Genomic DNA, 22,542 nt, shown 5'->3' on the forward strand with positions numbered 1-22,542 from the left:
TTTTTTATTTAAAAACTTTATCCGCTGATGGGCTCCTCCAGAAAAATGCTTCTTTCTAAAGTTAAATTAAATTTCAGAATGGAAAGCAATATGTAACACTGTACACTGTGAGCGGTTTTATCTGACTATAAACTGAAGGGCTCCTCCGTCTGTTGTGGAAGCAGCCAGTCGTGGTTTCACATCTGCTTCAGTCACATTTTAACTGTTAAATTTCTGGTTGGAAATGACGGCAGATCAAATCGGACTTCAGATTAGGAATAGAAGAAAAAACACGATCGCGACTTTTCTTCTTGTGACTGTTTGTGATGTTCTAACAAGAATTGTTCATTAGCATAACTACAGTTAAAAGGTGCGTTCGACTTAGCGATCGGCGAGAACATTCGTTAAATCAGAATCCGCTTCATTGCCCATGTATGTTCACACATTCAAGGAATTCAACTCCGGTTGTAACTTGCTCTCTCGATGTACAAAAACACAGAAACAGACATAAATAGACGTATGTACAGCAAAAAAAACAAACCCAAAAACAAACACATACTGTACATATATGCACCTACATATATTTCACCTCGTGCAAATGGTACAGCGAGTAAAGGGGACGGAAATAACAAATCTGACCTAAAGTCGGACACCTTCTACTTTGCGTGGCGTGAACTCGCGGCGGTGGCTGATCTCGTACTGTTTTAGCTCCGTTGAGCGTTCCCCTCAAATACGTCAGACTGCTTTGAAAAACTTCGTCACTCTGTTTGCTCACTAAAAAAGTACGTTTTTCATCTGGGATAAAGAGTCACACCTGGAATAAATGAGGCGACGCTTTTAGAGAGATAACCTTTGATTATTTCTTCTTCGGAAGCAAGGACTTAAGAACATTAGAAGAAAACTAAAACCTTAACGGCGGCCACCATAACACCAGGCGGGTGAAAATAAGATAAATCTTACAACGGAAAACTCCTGAACTAAACTGTTTTACAGCTTTCTAGTGTGTGTGGGGTCCATATATATATATATATAAACTGTATATATATAAACTGAGCCGCCAGAAGGAGGAGATCAAATAAATTGCATCCCCTGTGGGACAGATAACACAGGAGCTAACAGATTTAAAGTTCTTAGAATAAAAACAAACACGCGTCATGCGTGCCGGTGAAGCTTTAAACCAATCAGGGGCCGAGCTGTGTCGTCACCGATCGGCGCAGCCGGAGGAGAAAAGCTGCAGACTCACAAAAACTGCTGTCGACAGGCTTTAATGCCCTGTCACATTCAGACATTTTGCATCTCGAGCTAAAGTGGGAATACATTTCGAATCATAATGTAATGTTCCAAGTCCAGCCTGCATCACGCTAAGTCAGCGATAAAGTCGAAAGTTGGGAGCCCCTTCAATTTGTGCCCTGGATACCCTGTAGGTATTCTGAGGTCTGAAAACTTCTCCCATCATTCGCCGACTCGCGGACACCGAAATATGATTGGTTAAAAGTGAACACAGTGTTCTTGGGAGGACGAGAGACGTGATTACAGATGCAGGTTGTGTATTTAATGTCAGCATTTTTAACTTGTGGACGCGCCTCCATCCATCCCACAAACAGAAGCCCTACGGACGGGTACAATTTTGACTTAATCAGCTATTATTTCCACATAAAGTGTCAACTCCTGCCGCAAAATAAAATGATTTAAAGTATGTGGAGCCTCTTAAGGTTCGGTTTGTTTAAGAGCCGGCTGACCACCTCTTGCCTCCAGCTCGGTGCCGCAGAGAGCCGACTAACAACTCCCAGAGCGCTTTGCTACGGTTTCCTCCCTCGCCCAATTCCCCCACCCCCGCCCGCCCCTCCCACACCCCCCGCGAAAAGCCACTCAACCTGGCTCGGGCCCGGAGCCCAGCCAGACACCGAAAGCGCGCCTTTATTCACGGCCCACTCCTGTAATTGGTCCGGACACCCATATGCTCGGAGCAGGCTGATGATCAAAACGTATAGCGTGGAAGATGACAAGAGTCCAAGCCAATTACGGGGCCAAACCGCCCAAACGTAGAGGAGGTCCGAGAGCGCCGCAAGAAAACAAACAGCATCTCAAAACAGAGGACATGTTTGTGTTTGAAGAAAGTTGAGGACATTTTCAGGAGCTGGGAGTCTATTTGGGGAGACAGTCACAGTTTCTTTTCAAGGCATCTCACTACTGACACCTAATGCACAGTGGCAGAATGTCCCGGTAATGAAAAAGCAGAGCAGCAAGTGTAGGAGGACGAATGCAGAGAGAACAGGCTGCTCATATCTTCTTCTTCATCTGTTTTGTCCTGATTTCATATACACTTCCCACACGTAGATTTTTGCAGCTAAAAATGGATCGGCTTTCTGGCAGCTTTTGCAACTCAAGCTTATTCGTTTCTTCTCAATACCACAAGTAAAAAAAATAAATAATAAAAAGTAAAAAAAGAACTCAAGCAGCACATTTTACAGTGTGACACTCGCCGATGGAGGAACAGTTGCTGAGTTTAGCAAACGGCCCGTAAATATCCGGCGAAGGGGGAGCGCACGGCGAGCCGCCGCCTCGCCGCCGGCGGCTCGTCACGCACGCCGAGCTTGCGCACGCATGACTGCTCGTGTCCCGTGAATTATTTATGCCGGCAAGTGTTACAAAAGCAGCTCATTTATTTAAAAACATGCTTCCGCGTAACTTTTTTCCCTACGGGCTCTCTTTTTCTTTTTTTAAACCGGGGCCCTGCAGGGCGAGCCGTGCCTCATGGGAGTGAAGAGGATCTACCGGAAGCTGAAGCCCACGTCCAGGTGCGTCATGGGGAAGACGTACTCGGTGGCGATGACGTCGGGCCCCTGCGACTGCACGGGGGCCGACTTTGAGTGGTGAGTGTCGATTTTTTTTTTTTTTTTTCTTTCTTTTTTCACATCCTGTCCCGTTCGTTATTCCCTCTGTAAGGCTGCTTAAGGGGAATTAGACCAAATTTATACAAAACAAAAGTCATTTTCTTGGTCGCGGTGAATGTTAATCAGCGACAGGTTTGGAGACTACAAACTAAACAAAGTCTCTGGCACTGAAATCTGTGGATGTTGGCAAAGCAGGGAGGGTCTGATGGGCATTTTAGCCCCCTTGTTGGACATTTTAGGAGTTTTGGGATGATGACCAGAAAGTCTGAACATCTCCATCACTGAGTTGCTTCTATTTTACCTGTTCTTTTTTTTTTAAATCTGTCTTTTGTGACAACAGTTGTTGGGGTTATGGAAAATGTACTGCACTTTTGTAGCGCTTTCTTACCTTAGCTTTTCATTTAGCCTTCAGTTCATGGCGCCGGAGCTGCCATGCAAGGTGGGGTTCAGTGTCAATTCACTTCAGTCCAGTTTTATTTGAAGTGTAAAATGTGATGTTTGCGGTCGCTTTCTCTTTTTTGATTTTCTCCCACTCATCTTAATAACACAATAACAGAAATAAAAGTGATCACAGCACTTGAGATATTCAGCGGCTGGTGATGCCTTGGGTCAGAGGGATCACGCAAACATCGACAGCGCTTTCACTACTTCGCGTTGAGACGCAGTTCATTTCATTTCCACCGGATGTCACCGTATATCCCCCTGCCATCGTCACACAGACCGCGTTATCTTTTAAAAGGACGTGTCACACTTGTGGGGTCGATAAAACTTTCTGTCCCTTCCTAAACTCGAGAGTTGCTCTGAGGAGTTTATTAAATCCCTCCCGAGCTCAGACTCCTCGCTAGAATTTTTTAAACAAAGTTAGGCACTCTCTGAGAAGATTCTCAGAAATGTTTGTGAACCCGGCCCGGCAGGGAAACAGCGGTACCGAACGATCAAACGAGAGCGCGCCTGTTTCAGCACTTTTTTTTTAATTGTACACTACAATAAAATGACCAGACTTTAGAGTGCCGACACTTTAACAAAGTGAGATTTTGGATGCTCCTGGCATTCAAACTTAGAGATAAATCAGAGTGTAAAGATTTCATATTCTTCTTGTTTGTTTTCTCGCATCCATCCACACCTCCATGTTATTTCTTCAAAGCCGTGAGAAGCTCCTGTCGGTGCTACTCAGCCGCCGCGGATGACTCACAAATAAATGGTTTGAAAGCTAACTGACAGCCAAGCGCTGCGGTTTTTAACACGCGTTGATCAAATGGCACATTACTCGGAGGGACGACGGATTATTACATCTCTTTTGCCAGACAATAATGTCAACAGAACACTTCAAAATCTGCAAAGTCTGCACACTGACAGCGTTGCAGCGCGGTTCAAACACTGCAAACTCTAAACCTGCTTACAATTCAAATGCTCAGTTGTAGTTTATGCACACATGCTACAGTTTGTACAGATAGTGTAATCCTATGTACCTTCTCTCACTTTGAATTGTGCGAGCAGCTCTAAAGATTATTCCGCCGCACTAGAACGAAAACATCAGCAACATTAGCATATTTGGGAATTTTGAAAACACAGGATCGTCGTTTCTGCGGCAGATAAGCGAATATAACAATGAATAAGAGAGGCCAATTGTTAACCGGGGTACTTCTCTTGTGTTTGGCACAGAGCCGGAGTCTCATCAGTTGGAGAAATAAATTTTTTAGTGTGTAGCTGGGTTTTTAAAAGGAAGCGCAGGGATTAAAAGATAAGAGATCACCGTCAAGGATAACATCCTCCAGATTATAATTGCAAAAGCAGCTCAGGCAGATTCTCTCTCTGTGCCTGCTGCTAAATGGAAATCAGTCAACTGCTCCAACGTGCAACCGAGACTGTGTGTGTGTGTGTGTGTGTGTGTGTGTGTGTGTGTGTGTGTGTGTGTGTGTGTGTGTGTGTGTGTGTGTGTGTGTGTGTGTGTGTGTGTGTGTGTGTGTGTGTGTGTGTGTGTGTGTGTGTGTGTGTTCCCAGATATTGATTCCAGCTGAATTTGTGCCAGCGTTCACGGTTTGAGGAACAAAGTGTTCACCAAAAGAAAGAAAAAAAAGTTCACAGCTGCTTTTGTAGCTTTTTTGTGACTCCTAATTTTACAGCTGCATTCTTCCACATAAAAACAACAAAAAAACAGCTTTGTTTGAATAACCAACAGAGTTAATGTATCTGTGTTTTGTTTTTTTTTGCTTCTCGCTCTGGTCCCAAACCTGCAGGTCTCCTGAGCGAGGCAGCTCTCGGAATAAAGCGCCATCAAAACCATAAATCACAGCACCTAATAGCTTTCATTAACAATCACAACACTTTTGCATCTGTGTGCATGTCGCACTAATTGGGGCAATTTGTCCCCATCATTTCGGGGACGCAGCGCTGGCTCTGCCTTTTAATTTGTAGCACAAACAACTCGTGGGAAGAAGCGCGGAGAAGTCGCTGCAGCTGCTGTGAAATGACGTCAAGTTTACGCGTTGAATTTCAACATCTAATAAATATCATTTCACGAAGAGGTGTTACGCTTCACGGTCTCCGTGCGACTTTGTGTTTTCCTCCGTGGCTCCTGATTGGTTAACGGTGTCGCCTGTTTGGTTAATTGCAGTGATTATGGCTACGAGAGACGGGCCGACGGCAAGTGCACCCCCGCCTTTTGGTTCCACCCGTCATCGATGTCCAGGAGTTGCACCACGGGGATGACGTTCCTGAACAGCACCGGGTAAAACGCACAGTCTCTGTACACTGCAAAAAAAAAAAAAAAACTCGGCCAAAGTACAAGAATGAAAAGAAAACTAAAAACTGATGAATTTGAACGTCATACCTGTGAAATAATCTGTCCATGCAGCTTTTTAATTTTACTTGACAAGAAATCGTAGTCTAGAAATAAAAAGTAAACTCTGATGAGTATTCAAAGGTTTGAAATAGGAAGAAAATACTGGGTTGTTTTTTTTTCGATTAAAGGACTCTAGATCAAACTTGCTACAGCACAGTAATAAGTGAAAAACACTCAATATTAGTCAGTAGTTTATAATTCAGTGTTAATTTGAGCAGATTTAAAAAATGACGGCCAAGGAACAAGAAAATGAATTAAATAAATTACTTCATACTGGTTGAACAGGTTGGCTCATCTTGTAGTTAGTATTCCTAAACTCAGATTTAATTGAATACCTTAAAATTGACAATTTCTTCCTTACAGGAAAAACACATGAGAGTCTCATGTTTTCCACATGTTGCAACATATAATAACTTGGGGAAAACGTGGAAAAATTTTCACGTGGAAAGTAAATGGGCTTCACACAAAACACCATGAAAACTTTCCAAAAAACACATTTCATGTGATCTCATGATTTTTTGCACCTGTGAAATGTATGTGTTTTTTCTGTAAAGGACTGCTTTGCATTCAGTTACACACACACACACACACACACACACACACACACACACACACACACACACACACACACACACACACACACACACACACACAACGGGAAACCTGCTCTACTATCTGAGCCACAGCCACCACATAAGTTTATCAACATATATCGACAATTGAAAGTCATCTAGAAGTCTTAATAGTTAGTCATTCAAGCTTTAAGACACGTTTTGAAATAACTCTTAAAGTTTTACAGACTTTTTCCTTTTATCTCGTCAAAAGTAACTCAAATAAAGAAGTGATCTGTCTGAGAAAGCTACATATGATCCATTTCTAATGAAAACATGACCAGCTGGATTTTACATCTGAATATAATAGTATTTTTCACAGCTTTGTGCAGTGCAGTGAGTCACAAGGTGAAATGAACAGTGCACTTCGGGCCGCACTGCTCGGCCTTTGTAATTAGTTTCTCAGAGACAACATGGAGGAAAAATGTGGGCTGAATGTTCAAACCGGTACTTTTTAAAACAATCATGAGCCAACGAGTAGAGATCGGCATTAATACAAAGTTCTGCTCCTGCAGGTGAAAGTCGTGTCGAGAATCTGAAAAAAGGCTTAATTGAAAAAAAAAATTATACATCAGGTTCGGTGTGAGAGGATTTAATTAAATCCATGTGATAGGACTTGAAAGCTCCAGAAATGTCACTAAATAGATATTTAAAAAAAAAAAAAGTTTAAAAAAACTAATTCTCTCTTTCTTAATGAATAAAAGTCAGATTATCAGTGATTTTTATTGCACTTGTTTGTTTTGAATATCGGAAAAATGAGACGTGAATGAAAAACTTCAACAATGAAGAAATGTTTGCGTCGCTGGCTGACGCAGAAGTGAAGAGATGTGATTAAAACGGATCACTGAGCCGCGGCGTTTACCATACACACACTCTCCTTATGTAAATCTTGCATTCATGCCTTATATTACTCTTTTCGGACAAAGTTTTGCCTGACTTGTGTACACTTTTGTGACAAGCTAGCATCTACACTCTCCCCCTCTAAACTGCATGAAAACGGAAGAATTTGACCGTAAATGTAATTTTCTTTTTGTTAACATAATTTTTCGATTTAATTGGTGCAACAAAAATAATCACTGCGGTATTGAAGTCAAGGTAACCAGCATCAGTAATGTTTTACCGGTACGTAGCTCTACAGGAGGTTGCAGTTTGTCCTCAAACACACACACACTTACACACTCTTTATGCAAACTGCTAAAAGAACAGTCTGAATTCATATCAGAGCAAAAACAGTTATCGCTTTCTTTAAATAATGTCTGACCACCGTTTTAAACAGGTATCAGCTGACAGCAGAAACAAATCTATGTATTTAGTCAGTTGAGGCAGTTCATGAATTCAAAATGCTTAAAGATATCCTGATTGTGCGTTTGGGCTTCAGGAAAACCAGGAATGTTTCTACACCTGGTGAAAATAGAAATATAAAAACTGTCACAGACTTCTTGAAAAACTGACTGTGATACTCTCTTTATACTGCAGGTAAACTCACTCTTTTGTTTGCCTGGAGTACTGTTATTAAACGAGAGCACGGCCTAGCAGCCTGCAGATGGAAACCACCTTATATCTGAACGGGAGTGGCTCATTATTGGAAATAAATTCTCTGGAAAGTTCTGCGGCAAAACATTTTTCCACTTGCTAAAACTAATAACATTGAATTGTGGGGAGGCTGTGTCGATGATAATCAGATCATATCTGGAGAGCTGCTTACCTGGTTTCATTCAGAGAGGCGGTGGGAGGAGAGGCGCGGGGGGGTGTAAGTGCTGTACTTCACAGTTTGGCTTTTGTATCTTCATTTTAGTCTCATTTTCACGCCTGTTTGTGGAAAGAGAGTGTATATCCGTGTTCTCGGTTACTCCCCTGAGCACACTTTGGGAGGCTACATTACATATCAATATTTGTTAAAGTGTAAAATCACCAAATCATATGGTCCCAAATTCACTTCCAGTGGATTAAAAAACCAGAACACACGGCGAGTGAATAAAATAAGTCAGATTAAAACAATCAAGGTTAACATTCACAACGTGCAGCGGGGGATAAAATGAAAAACCTAATATTAGAAAACCTCATTAAAACATGTACAAAGTACCTTAATTAGAGTCAAACATCTTCAACAGTTTTTATTAAAAAATGAAGTACAGAAGACAGACCACCATTACAGACCTGTAGTTCCCTCTTTTTTAAGCACTAATGGACTATTTCAGTTTCTCACTACGATCTTCTGTTTCACTCCCAACAATTACAATAAAACAAGTTGTACTTTCTTGAAGCACACTGTCGTTTTTTTCTTTCCTAAAATTATTGGTAATATTGGTTTAATGGGCGGATGCATAAGTGGTGATGGATGTCTCCTTTCTGTTTTGGGATACAAAATAAAAGTAAAACCATTTTTGTAGACATCTGTGTGTGATTGTTAAATGTCAACATGCTTGTTGTTGTTTCTGCTCTGAATATATTTCCAGCAACACGAGTTAACGTTCTGCGCTGAAGGAGTCCTTAAGAGTTGTCGCGGGGCTCCGCGGGGTTAATCAGGGCCCGTCCTGTTTAAGAAGTCTGAAGGAGCCTTCGACTCGGCGCTCTGTTTCAGAAACATCGACATTCTCTCCACATTTTAGATTGCCTGTCAAAGGGCGCCCTGTTTATTTTCCCGTTTACGCCCCCTCACCACACACAAACACAGCTCTTGACACTCGGCTCACAGAAAGGCGAAACTTTTCACTTTTAAGGGTTTTCCTCTGACCCGTGAGGAGAATGTAAAGGAGGGAGGCTGCAGGCAGATCCAGCGGTGTCCTGAACAGAGTTTAATCATCATAAACACACATATCTATATATATACATATATATAGATATGTGTGACAGAGATGAGGAACTGACGTCAGCCTTTTTTTGTGCCCTTCCGCTGACAGCTACAGGAAGGTGGTGTCTAATAACTGCACGGCCGGAGTGAGCGTCGAGTACACAGCCAGGAGGCAGCACTGTCCCGTCCAGGCACCCAAAGGTCTCCACCTGGTGACCGGCGAGGGCACGCTGACGGCCACGCTGGGCTCCAACGTCACCTTCCTGGTGTTTCTGGAGGAGGTGAGCTGTTTCCTGGGTTTTCTCAAAAAGACCCCATGAACTGTCACAATAACGAAGAGTCATTATCTTTAGTATGGAAACGAGAGGCAAGTCTGAATTACTGGTAAAAAAAAAAAATATACAATTGAATTGAATCAAATACGAAACGGCCATCATATTTGCGTTCCGACTTCACAACACGTTTATTGTTTTTAGCTGACATGAAGATTTTGACTGTTTAAAGTTTAATATACCTGCCGAATACTGTAACTTCTGCTTTTAATGCTCAACTGTACTCGAGTACTTTCACATTGCGACTCCAGCAACACTTCCGCAGAACTCTGCACCTTCACTAGCGAGAACCGAAAAGAGCTCCACACACACATTTCTATTAAACTTGGTGTTAGTTTTCATAACTGATAAAAGGTTCGGGTCAAATTGCTTTACATGAAGACAATTTGAAGCAAATAATTAAAAGCGGTGGTGGAAGAAGAATTTGGATACTTTCTTGAAGTAAAAGTACCAAAACAGTAAAGTATAAATACTCCCTTACCATTAAAAAAAAAAAAAAAAAGTCCTGCATGAAAAATCCTACTGAAGTAAAAGTACAGAAGTATTAGCAGTAAAATGAAGCTAAAGTATGAAAGTAAAAGTCCAGGGTTGGTCCCTCTGACTGATATCTGATTATATATGACATCATTATAATATTAAGAGTGCAGCATCAGTGTGTGAACAGCGTGTCACTGTTGTAGCTGCTGCAGGTGGAGCTGGTTTGACCTTTACTTTATATCCAGTTTTATATCCAAGGACAGCAGATAAATGTGAGGGCTCGTCAGATGATTACTGGGAGAGGAAAGAAGAAAAAAAACAAAGTTCTTGTCCACCAATATGTTTTCAGTTTCAGTTTTTTTTTTTTTTTTTCTTTGACCTTAAATGTTCCCTGAGATATTGAATCATTTGAACATTTATTGAAACGAAAGAGATATTTAATACATTTTGTATAACTAGGAAATTTGAATGACGCAATCCAGTTTACAAAATCACTAGTTTCAAATTAGCAAGAGTTAGAAAGAGCTATGATTAGCTGGAATATCCCAGGAGCCAGATAATGAAGTTTGTGCTTAGAATTTAATATAGTGTACAAGGTGTGGTTATAAGGTTCAGAGATTATAGCAACCAAAGAACGATGTTGCCGTGGCGCCACAGTTCAGGTGGTTTGCGGCGAATGTTTTTCCCCTGAGACGCCTCAGAAGGTCCCAGTAGAGCTCGGTGTTGACAGTCTGACTCTGGGGGACGAATTCACGGTGAACAACAAACCCGTCAAACAACGTCAAAGAAAACCCAGCTGGCGTCTCCTGAACCCGACGCGCCTTCTTCGGTCTCGGACGTTGAAGCTCCGCCCCCTCTTGAAACGTGAAAGTCACCCGGAACAACCTCGCCCGGCTCGTCGCTTGATCGCCGTAGACTCTCTGAAGCATTTCAAGGGTCTCTGTTGAGGATTTCCAGAGTTTGACCCAAAATCTGATGTTTTCTCTGCTCCAGTTTCAGGCCCGCGGTGAATTCACCAAAACGTGTCACAAAAAAGAGCCGTACATTATTGGGTTGCGTTCAACAGTTACAGTCTCTGAGCTTTTTCGATTGGCCGCCGTGCCACTCGCCGTGCGCTATAGCAGCTGCCGTTGAAGGGCCCGACCTGCAGATGCCCTGAACGTGTTTGTCCTCCGCAGGGTGACGGGGCGAGGACGAGCATCACGCTGGACTTCGGGGACGGCCACGCTCTCACGTACTCCAACGTGAGCTCCATCGAGGACGGCATCAAACACATCTACAAAACGGTGGGAATCTACCGAGTGACGGCCACCGGCGAGAACAGCCTCGGCTCGGAGACCGCCGTGCTCTACCTGCACGTCACATGTGAGATACCGCCGAGCTTTTAAGATTCGCGTTTACAAATGTACTCGTGCATTTATGCAGATAGAAGTTCCTTCCATTTTTTTTTTTTTTTTTGTTTTTTTTGCTGCTCCTGCTCTCCGCTCTTTATCACCTCGAGTGGAATTGCGGCTGCCGGCTTGTACACGGCGTGCCGCCGCATTCGGAGCTTTATCTCCCCTCCCACGACCGAACAAACAATTGAGATACGACAAATCCCATTACGCTTCCGCTCGAGTCAGACTTCTGCTTTTGTAGCCGCCCGGCCCACAGACGTCGCTGCAGCCTCGCACGTACGGACGCTGACCGCCCCCGGTGTATTCTGGGGGTGACAGATGTAACCGAGCTGACTTATTGATCGGGGAGCGTCGTTGCCCCCACCGATCTGTCAATCCTGTGTGCCAGCCGCCGTGCAAATAGAGCCACCGCAGGCTCAGGAGTGCCACGGATGAAAAATAACCCGCAGATGGCAGCCGGCAGTCCCAAACGCAGGAGCGCGCACTGAACAACCAACCGCCCCGCCACCCACCCCCACTTCGTTTGAACCAATAAAATGATTTCTTCTTGTTTCTTTTATATTTTTTTTCCCACACTTTGTGGTGCAGAGCATCGGGTTCACGCTGTGATGTATATGTGTGCCTGAGTAGGTCAGCTGGAGTATATCCATCTCTCAGCTCCCTTTGTGGCGGTGAGGAATAAGGAAGTGAACCTGACGGCTGTTCTGTGGCCCAGCCAAGTGGGAACGGTCACCTACATCTGGTGGATCGGAAATAACACCGAGGTACTGTACCCAGACTCTCCTGAAGTAGGTTGCTGACTCTTCTCCTCCAAAAATGTGGGAATCATTATCTTGTGGAGCTGCATCTGTGCATCCAGGTTGAAAATAATTGCGGCCTTGTTAAGCGGCTTCAATAAACATCACAGACGTATTCGAAAACGCAGAGCGGCTTAATTACTGATAGCCACCGAAGTGTGTCCGTCGTTAAAACTCAGGCCCGTTGAAGCCAGGCGGAGCTGATCAATCCCTCACAGGTAAACGGCCATAAAATGATATATTTCTCCTCTAATCCCACTGTGATATCAGACCACGCAGATAATTTCAACTTTAGAGTTGAGATATCTGCATTTGAAGACTGTCAAAGTTTTCTTTCAGGCTCATCAAAGCAAAAATTAAAAAAAAAAATCATATTTTCAGAAGCGCTGCAGCTCCAAATCAGTGTTAACCAAGTTGTTTGGAAACTATAATCCATTAGTCATCATCAAGTAATTACAGTGCTTTACTAAGTACCCAGCAGCAGAAGGAATAACAGCTGTGATTTTCACCGAGATTTATTTTAATAGCTGCTTTTAATGTGACTAATGTTGTGACAATCACATGTTAACATGTCTGGGGATTTTTCATCTGCAAGAAGACAAGTAAAACTAAGCACTCACACAACACTTTGAAAAACGTGGATTCAAACAGTCTGGGTTTCCTATGTCACACACCCGAGGAACCAATCGCGCCAACCCGGGCTTTCCATATCGTGGAGCTGCGGGAAAGCGGCAGAAGGGGTGGCGTTATAGTTAGTAAGTTTTTTTCTGATGAACACAGATGGGTTTTTAGGGGGTTTAGTCGGTGCCAAGAGAACTTTAATGTTCCTGCATATGTTTATGAAAGGGGGGAATTAGTTCCTCAGTAGAATCATTGTTGCTGCTCATATTGTTTTTGTAGCTCCCTGAAAGAGTTGAGCCTTTTATCCTTCATCCCACCCCCCCCCCCCACCCCTCCTTTTTCGACTGCAAACAAAGCCTCCTCCCCATAATGCCTCAGTAACAAGGCGTTAATGGCATTAATACCTGTTATCAACATTCCTGTTACGTTCCTCTGCGCTGCCTGGAACCTCCACCTCTGTGGCCCTGCTCGCTCCGGAGGCCCTGCGTGTGTCGACAAAGACTCCGCTCATCCGATCTGTCTTCATAATTGTAGTTGTGTAAACGTGTTTGTTCAGCGCCGACCGTGGCCTTCCGCAAGGACAGCCAGTTATGTCAGCTGGTAATAAAGCGCGGCAGCTCCGGCATCTTAAAGCTATCTGAAAAAACAAAACAAATGGAGACGTGAGTAATGACGGGAAGGAGCTGCCGCTGTCACAGAGGGAACTCTCTACAGGCCGCCGTACTGTACGGCCGGCTGCAGAGCTCTGCGTATGAGTTTGTGTGCGGGGGTGTGTGTGTGTGTGTGTGTGTGTGTGTGTGTGTGGGCTGACACCTCTATAGTGTAAATAACAGCAGTGTGAGATGTTAACCAGCCGTTGATAAGGGGTCCCTCACGGGAGCCCCCCCCCCCCTCCAGACTCTGACTCTCTCTCCACCCCACCCCCACACCCCCTCTCCCATTCTGCCTTTTCTCCCCCAGCAGCCGGTAATCACTCTGGAGGGAAGTGTGGCGTGCACGTTCTCCCGGGAGGGCGTCAATACAGTCACCGTGCAGGTGTCCGCTGGGAACGCCATCCTGCAGGACAGGAAAACCATCGCTGTCCACGGTGAGCCGACTCGGTGACTCCGCCTCTGCTGGCAATCCGCTGCTCTGCACGCAGGATGTGTCACCGCAGTCATAACAGTAGCATAAGACTTTGAATTGGTGTAGGTGATGCTGTTCTCTTTCGAATAAGCTCATTAAAGGGCGCCGGCCAAATGCCGGAACTCGAGGCTTCATTTCGGCCGTTCACAAACCAACGGGTGACGTCACCGTCGGGTGCCACTTGGTCACAGATCATCTGGAAATGCCAAAATTTGGGAGTAACTTGTTTAACAATTAATACAGTTTACACACTAGATGAGTTATGAGACAGTGAAACATGTCAAGTTCACTGCTGACAAGGTGTTTTTCAGACTAAAGGAACTATTTCACGATTCTAAGAACTTTGACGGGTAAACTTAGAACCTTTTAAGTTCCTGTAACTCCGGTTTGTGGTACTTTTTTTTTAGCTCCTACGCCCGGGTACGTGTGTACGTTCCCCGTTACAACAGGAACTGCAGAGAAACTTAAAGCCGCTCTGTTGACATCGTGCTCGGTCACTTCACAGTTCCTATTAGCGGTGCAAATGCAAACTACAAAAAGACTTTAGAACCTATCCAGTTCTGGTTGAAACTCTCCGAGGGGTTTGTTCCTCTCGAGAAAAGTCCTTCGACCTGTTTGGTCCGAAAACAGCTTTTCCAACAAAGAAGGCTTGAACGTGAGATGATGAGACCAGTTTTAACAGGACGTGGAACGACAAACTGATCACATTAATACCCACGTTGCCCGCGTGACTGTTAAACATCCGGCAGATTTTTCAGACGGATTCCGCGGCTGCTCGGCTGTTTTTTTTTTCATGCATCTGTGTTATTTATGAGTTTTGATATGACTCATAGATCGCTGCACGACGAAGCACCTGCCGGTCTCCCGGGTCCTCTCAGGAGGGCACCGCCTCGCTTCGGGCTCAAATCTTAACGCAGGCTGCTTTCTGAATTTGTGGCTCTTAAACTCTGAAAGTGTCTCCCGGTGGGCTTCAGATGTGTGGATCCACGTGTCTAGCTCTGCTATTGAGGTTTCATTTCTTTTAGGTTTTACATTTTTGGGGATATTTAGAGATGCACTGATCGGTGCCAAAACTGAACTTTTACAAACTGAGTCGTTATTTACTGATTAAATACAATTTCTTTATCAGATTTAGTGTTTAACATTCGCAGACTGTTTCTAGTTCCAGAGCAGATAGATTTGTGTCACTGCAGTTACTCTGAGTATCAAAGAGAAAAAGTCACAAAAGTGCATTTTTACTGATGTATTTTTTTTTTCTTTATTAAAGGGGCACTGCAGAGTTTTAATAACAAGAAAATCTCATATAGCTTTAGTATTTCACACTGAAACGCTTTTGACTCCGTTGCATGTAATTTTCTTCCTGTAAAGCACTTTGAGCTGCATGTCTTGTATGAAAGGTGTTGTACAAATAACCTTTATGATTATTGTGATTATTATGATTATTATAATTATTGCAGCTCTACACAGTTGTCATTCTCCCTTCCGGCATCCACATTTACAGTGTAAATTATGATTATTATTAACATCGCATTTGAAGAACCTGCACAGGAGCGGATCCAGAAGGGTTCCCTACAACCACTCGGTAAATCCTCCGTTATGATAGCAATCCACCAATCCACAGCTAGCGTTTAATGACTTCCTGTGCTCTGAAAGACGTTGAACTGTCGAGGCGATTCACTCTTAAGAGACGAAGTAGAACTTCTTTGAAGCGTTAAAGCTCAGATTATCCAGCAGAGGTTTACCGGTGGATTTAGGACGAACTAAATGCAACATCTGCTTTAGACTGTTAGTTGAGATCGTTAAAAAATGTGCTTTGTTCCTTTGCTCTTTACCACCACCAACTGTTCATCGGTGGTATCGCACCGACGCCCTGCATCGCCGTTTTCATGTGCATCTTTGCTCACGACGGACCGGAGACGTTGCGCCGTCGTGCCGCTAGCGATCGAAAACTCCGCAGGAAACTTTTAAATCTGTTTCTACCGTTTTTATTGTGCAGCACTTTCATATGTCTGTCATAAAGTTGCAAAGTGGGAGGAACCACTTCTGAAGTAAAAGCCGCATTCATCTTTCAAATAGGAAAAATACGAGGTGACTCCCAGTTGGAGCTCTGCTCGTCGGATGGGTTTTTATCTGTTTGACACGTTTAAACAACATCTGTTGACCAAAGTGCTGCACGACATCAAACAGCATGAAAACAGATCAGAGACTCTTCTGCTCGCTGCTGCTTTTTATTCAATCAAATAATTTCTCATTTCTGGCATGTCAAATGTAAATACGAAATTAAAGTTTCAGGAACCAGCAGCTCGTCTTTCCCTCTCGTCTGTCTCGTAAACACGGACGGTGTCTCGTCGCTGATGTTGTGTTACTTCAGTGAGATCTGAAATTAGTCAAAACTGTTTTAAAAAAGTTTTTTTTTTTTTTTCCCTCTGAAGACGAAGCACGTGAGCTGAATGTAAAGGCTGATATATATTTTTTTTTTTTATCGGGAGATGAAAGCTCAAAGTATCTCTCACGCACACATTTCCCTTTCCTCCCCGCAGAATATTTCCGATCTCATCTGCTCGCCTTTTCATCAAACCTGGACGACCACAACCCCGACGTAGCCGAGTGGCGGCTGGATGTGAGCCGAATCATCAAGAACTCTCTGATCCAGGTAAAAAGGTCTCTCTCTCTCGGTGGGAAACCGTTGCTTTGCTTTTGGTTAAATACCGTCGGCGCCCGGGCCGGACCTGTGGGAGCGGCGTGACCTCCCCTCGGCTCGTAGACTCCAATCTGACTTTTATGATGATAAATGACAGGCGAATCTAGTACGAAGAGCACGCTGATTGCCGTGGCTCTCGCGCGCGCGCACGCACACACACACACACACGCACACACACACACACACACACACTGTGAGCTCAGGGCCGTGCGGTAACGAGGTTGTGCTTGTTGATCTGTACAGAAGAATAAATGTCAGTTTGGGTCCAACGTGTGTTCTGCACTGACCCGAGGAGGCGCCCGGAGACGAGCGCTTTTTTTTTTTTTTTCTCTCTGAAACCTGTCAAGTCTGAGGACATGATTCAAAGCCACATGTGACACGGCAGGTGCAGCGCTTCCCTCATTAACTTCCTGTTTGCCGCAGCATCCTCGACGCGCTTCTGATCCCCGGGAGCGACGCGGTCGGGGGTCTTGCGTCATATTTTCACGCGTTATTTGATCGCGCCAAATCAAAATTGATGCCAAAAATACACGTGGGCTCCTTCCGTCTCCACTGAACATGTCTGTTTTGTTATTTGTTATTGACGTATTTTTTTTTTTTTTTTCATGACAACGTCAGCCTGGAAGGCAGAACACGGGTTAAAAGAAAGACAGACAAAAAAAAAAAAAAAAAAAGAGGAAAACTTTCAGACGAAAATATGACATGTTAGCTGAAAACATTCACTGCAGGAGGAGCTGGAGTCAGAGCCTGATGCGGGAATTAGTGGAAACAGGAGATTTCATGCTCTCTGTTTATAGTACCCTTCTTATACAGTGCAGCAGGACTCCTTCCAACCCAACCCGCCAACTTACATCTCTGTAAGCGAATTTGAAGGGGAGCTATAAAGAGCTGTACTTCGTCTTCAGGGTTTGATTGATGCTGGAGATAAATAACTTCTAACAAAGGCAAACACTTTGCTAATTATATACAAGACGGTGTAAGAGTCGTAGACTGTACATAAAAGTGAACGTGGCTTCAGGGTCTGAAAAACGAGGCTGATGTGGAAGCACCTTAAGCTGCAATACCACATCGTGCCACTAGAGGTCGGCTCCAAAAAGCCTCCAGCTGCAGAAAGCCTCCGGCTCCATAGACTCCCATTCCACTTCTTTCATGAAATACAAAGTCAGTAAAGTTTTTCCACGACTCATCATGGTGTTGTTAGCTAAAGTCGCTCCTTCTTTATTCGTTTTCTGGCGGCCCATCTGAAAACAATGCCGTCATTCATAAGAAATTAGGCCTCAGAAAATCACATTTTTGGGGGTGTGTTTGTTTGATTGACAGGCCTGTGGTGCAGTCAGGTTACGGCTATCAGTGGGCGGGACGTAGTATGGTCGGGTTTTCCCGTCGGGTTGGTTGCGGCTTGGCTTCACGAAATGTTATGGTTGTACTTTCTTTAAATTCGGATTTAATTGACAGTCTCTGCTCAGAGCAGAATTGGAACAGCCTTCAGTGTCACTGTCATGTTCACGGTGTTGTTGTCCTTAACCCAGCCCCGCTTTAACTTCCCCTCCCCTCGTGTCCCCCCCCCCTCCAGGCGACAGGCGTGAGAGAGGACCAGCTCCTTGTCGCCGTCCTCCCCGGTTTACCCACGGCAGCCGAGTTCTTCCTGCTGCCTGACAAACAGCTGACTGAGGGGAAACCAGAGAAGAGCTCTGCTCATTTAGATCAGGTGAGACACCCGCTCTGAGCTGCTGTCCCCCCCCCCCCCCTCCTCCCTCCCGCTGCTCTGAACACTACTCGTGTCGGCGGATGGATTTCACCTCGTTATCCTAACTGTAATTCTTGCCATAACACCCAGTCTGAAGGACCCGTCTCTCGTATTTTTCTGCTTTGTGACTCATGGAGGATCCTCTCTGCCTGCAGCAGCAGCAGCAGCAGCTCGTCCAGCAATTGCACCCTGAAAAATAACCCCAGCTTTTAAGTTCCTCCTTTCCTCCAGCAGATGTCAGTATTAGTCCACTGAAGCATGTCCACGTTTTAAATTTTTTTTTTGTTTTTTACCATGAATCTAATTCTAGAACAGGCCTGAGGAATCTCTGCAATAGACTCATCAATAAGCCTGACAAGTATTAACAAGTTATCAAGGGGAATGACTTTTAAACTCCCTGAAGTCACATCCTGTGAGGTGGAGGGGGCAAGGGGGGGGGATCTCCGAAGAGCCCCCCCCCCCCACACACACACCATAAAGCCAGGTGTAGAAATTGTCACGGTTGATCAGTACACTGAATCACCGGCGCCCCCCTCCCCCTCCCCCTCCCCCATACACCCCTCGTAATAGATAATGACTGATCATAACGTCGGGTCGGCTCTCCGTGAGAAGAATTCCACAGCCGCATGCCTGGGGAGAAAAAAAAAAAAATCAATTTGATCCCCCCACCTGGTTGATTGCCTGGAAACTCCCCCTCCCCCACCCCCCCCTTCATGCCGGCGATAAATCTTCATTCAAGGTTGGCGTCCTTAAAAAGTGTAGAGCGAGCTCCGCTTGTTAGAATGTATAATAGATTTACTGACCCTGGTATACAGTGGGAAAAAAGTAATTAGTCACGGCGTAGTCTAAATTTAAAACGTGCTAAGAAGTACAAAGGGGAGGATGAAGGACTACAGAAATTACTCATATCACAATTCATTTGGCAAATGAGGCAGATAAGATAAATGAAGCGTCTGCAGAGGAGAGAAATAACATCGTGGAGTTCTGTTGCGCGGAGCTTCATATTTTCTCCGAGTTAAATGAAGAAAAACAGCTTCATGATACTGGAATGTATTTACTTTAAAAGGCCTATTTAATGTTTTTTTGGAGAGCATCATCGCCTCGGGACGCACGTTTTCTCTAACTGTGCCAATAATAAGATGTGTGTGGCATCGGACTCCGGCCCTCCGTAGTTTACCTTTCAGGCCATCGGCTTATCGTCGCCCATTAAGAAGGAAAGGAATTATCAGGATGCATGTGTTTTTAACGAGTAAACATTTGTTAACTTTTTTTCTGCAAGTTAAAGCACAATAATGTAGGAAATAACAATAAACAAAACAAAATTAATGAAGGAAAAAATGCCCAAACCAGGAAGTCAACAAAATAAAACACACAAACTGCTTTTGAAACACTCGATGTGATGGACACCCCCTCCTCCTCCCGTACCCGGTGGGATCCACGGGTTCGACGTTTCTGGAGATCAAATAATAGCAAAATCAAAGAGTCGATAATTAACTGTTCGCTAACTAGTTTACAGTCTCAACTTCATGAGGTGAAAATGTGCCTTGTGTTTTCAGCTTCGTCTGCTGCCCCCCAGTGGCCACAACAATAATGCAGCTTTTTTTTGTGCCCCTTTAAAATATCGAATAAATCAGTGCAGCAGAAATAAATAGTTCACAGATTTCTCCGTTGACTCGCTCAGGAGAGGCTAGCATGATGCGCGTCTTCTCTTTCGTCTTTCGTCTGTTCTCTGACAGCTGTTGAGGACGAGTTATTCGCGGCCGGACTTTCAACGGAGTTGCTCTGAAATGTCGAAACGCCCGAGTGAATAAACGACGAGTCAGAACCGCAGACCGAAGGGAACAAGCTGGTTTTTTTTTTTTTTATACAAAATAAAAAATACGTTCTTCGCATCTTCTTGTCTCCGCAGCTCTCCGAGGTCCTGCGCAGCGCCTTGAATCAAAACCTGGTCCAGTTCGCGTTGCGGCCGGGCGTCCAGGTCACCGTGTACGCATCGCACCTGTCGGCAGGTAAACGAAACAGGGCTGCCCGTGTGTGTGTGTTCAGAGTTTCCCGGGAGGGGGATTTTTTTTTTTTTCTGTAATAAGTGGGACAGAACATAAAGCATGAGACCTAGATACAGATACAGTGGACAGTCAGGTATATTTTCATTATTCTTGCTGCTCCCCCCCCCCTCCCACCCCACCCCTCTCTTAACTAATAACCCCACCCCTGTGTGTGATTGGCTCCCACCATGTAGCTACACAGAGACATTCAGAGAGTGAGCATCGTTACACGTATGTGTGCCTCTTCCTATTGGGGATGCTGCTACTGTCCTAAAGGGGCTTATAAAATAAAGAGTAAGAGAAGTCCATATTACTGAACATTAAAAATGATTCTCATAGGTGTCATTTGTGTTGAGTCGCTCATCGGTCCCTCCAGGAAATCGTGATCTTGCAATCGCGATAATGAACGCAAATTCAAGCCAACTCCGCAATATTTTGCGGGAGCTTGCAATTTGTTTTATTTTAATTCCGGCAATTTTTCCTCCAAAAAAAGTCGACAGCAGAAGCTCTGACGGCATGAAGTAAGTCTTTTCAAACAAAACTCACTTCATTTGACCAAAGTAACTCCTATTTACGATCTGAAAGGCATCTAAAGCTCTTATTTTGACAGCTGATGTAGTCGTTGTATTCTATGTCAGTGTTAAGTATAAAGCGACGTCACTTTCATGATTTGTTTGGCAACTTTAATCCCCACGGTTCTCTAAGTTCAAATAAATACATTTGAAAAAGGTTAGAACTAGAATATTTCTGTATTTGCAGCATGATTCTTTTCTCAGGAAGTGGTTTCATATTTATTCATTTATCAGGTAGTAAAAAAAAAAAAAAAAAAATCTAATTTTGCTTTCGTGACTTTTTTTGAATTACTGCAATTTACTTGAAACTCTGCAAATTACATCTCAATTTTGGAAAAAATCTGCAGCAGAATGAAATGCTTTTGATTGCAACGATCGCAAAACATTTAAAAAAAAAAAAAATACTCTGAAATCCTGGCGGGACCGGCTCATCGCATGATTCAGCTGGGTGCAAATACAGTTGACGTCCGCAGCCGTGTTCGTTTACGCTCTGTTGGCTCCTTGTCTCCCTGTCTCTGCAGCGCCCCTAGTGGACACCAGCGAGAACCACAGTGGCTCTGCCATGCTAATGCTGCTGTCTGTAGTGGTTGTGGGTTTAGCTGTATTTATCATCTACAAATTCAAGAGGTAAAGTGTTCATGAAATGTCATGTCTTATATAGTCGTCGCAGGTTGCCGGTAGCTTCCTGACAGCTCGGTAAAGACGAGCTGCCAGCGAGGCTGCGGAGGAGGCTGATAGCTGCCCGTCAAACGTCCGGCTGCTCTTTCTCTCGCTCTCCCCCTCCTCCCCCCCCTCTCACACACATCTGTAGAAATCCTTTCATCAGGTCAGTCCTGACAAAGGAAATGTCAGTCGGCCTCCGGCCGCCATCGATATGGAGCCCTTTGAACGTGGGGCACTTGACCTTTCCGGAAATGTTAAATGACGTCTCGGCGCTGAGGTGCAGTTCCGAGGGAGAACGACGTGAAGGGTCACGGAGGCTCGCGGACGGGCAGAGACGGAGTGAAACCTCACGTTTTACGGAGCCGCTTTGTTATTTGTGCCAGTCGCTGCCGATCCGCATGCAAACAGCGTCGCATTGAGTCAGCCGGGCGGTCGATGTGCGCATGCAAAGACGCGGTTAAATCGGAATCGGCTGCAGCACGCCGGCGATCCGCTGGCCGTGCCGCCGCCCTCTCTCTCTCTCTCTCTCGCTCTCTCTCTCTCTCCCTCTCTCCCTTTTGCTTTTAGTTTAGGCCGCTCCCCTTTTATCTCCCCACTTTGCCTCACTGTAAATCTTTCCTCAAGGAAGATCCCAGGCCTCAACGTCTATGCGCAGATGCAGAACGAAAAAGAACAAGAAATGATGAGTCCAGCTGATCCAACGGAGGCCCCGCCCAGCTCTCAGCGGGACTTGGTGCATTCTTTGGAGATTCTGGACACAGAGTTTAACTCACGGCCCATCGGTAAACAAACGCTCTATTATATTCGATTGTTTTTTTTAATTTATTTATTTTTTTAATGTTTCTCCATCCTGTGCTCTCCGGTGTGTGTTTCTCAGTGAAGTGGTCCGGTCAGCGGGAGAACTAGACAAAAACAGTGCAGTTACCGTCTTGGTGGTACGATGAACAC

The 22,542-nt window shown here is 44.5% G+C and overlaps 1 protein-coding gene across 5 annotated transcripts in view; it reads left to right on the forward strand.

The window, feature by feature from the left end:
• Positions 1–22,542, forward strand: part of LOC138632304 (VPS10 domain-containing receptor SorCS1-like) — a 142,878-nt gene that overhangs the window by 118,747 nt on the left and 1,589 nt on the right. Inside the window, exons 16-27 of one of the 5 annotated variants that reach the window (XM_069717779.1) lie at positions 2,719–2,852; positions 5,488–5,601; positions 9,227–9,398; positions 11,105–11,291; positions 11,954–12,087; positions 13,702–13,828; positions 16,407–16,519; positions 18,141–18,275; positions 20,224–20,323; positions 21,453–21,558; positions 22,219–22,376; positions 22,472–22,529. In XM_069717779.1, the coding sequence (XP_069573880.1) occupies positions 2,719–2,852; positions 5,488–5,601; positions 9,227–9,398; positions 11,105–11,291; positions 11,954–12,087; positions 13,702–13,828; positions 16,407–16,519; positions 18,141–18,275; positions 20,224–20,323; positions 21,453–21,558; positions 22,219–22,376; positions 22,472–22,500 (1,509 nt within the window). In that variant the 3' untranslated portion in view covers positions 22,501–22,529. The other 4 variants (XM_069717777.1, XM_069717778.1, XM_069717780.1 and 1 more) reach the window with 4 other exon arrangements.

The sequence above is a fragment of the Brachyistius frenatus genome, unplaced genomic scaffold (genome assembly GCF_029030835.1).
Source record: "Brachyistius frenatus isolate BFR_SWC_R1_liver_20210118 unplaced genomic scaffold, ASM2903083v1 Contig_180, whole genome shotgun sequence".
Taxonomy (NCBI): Eukaryota; Metazoa; Chordata; class Actinopteri; family Embiotocidae; genus Brachyistius; species Brachyistius frenatus.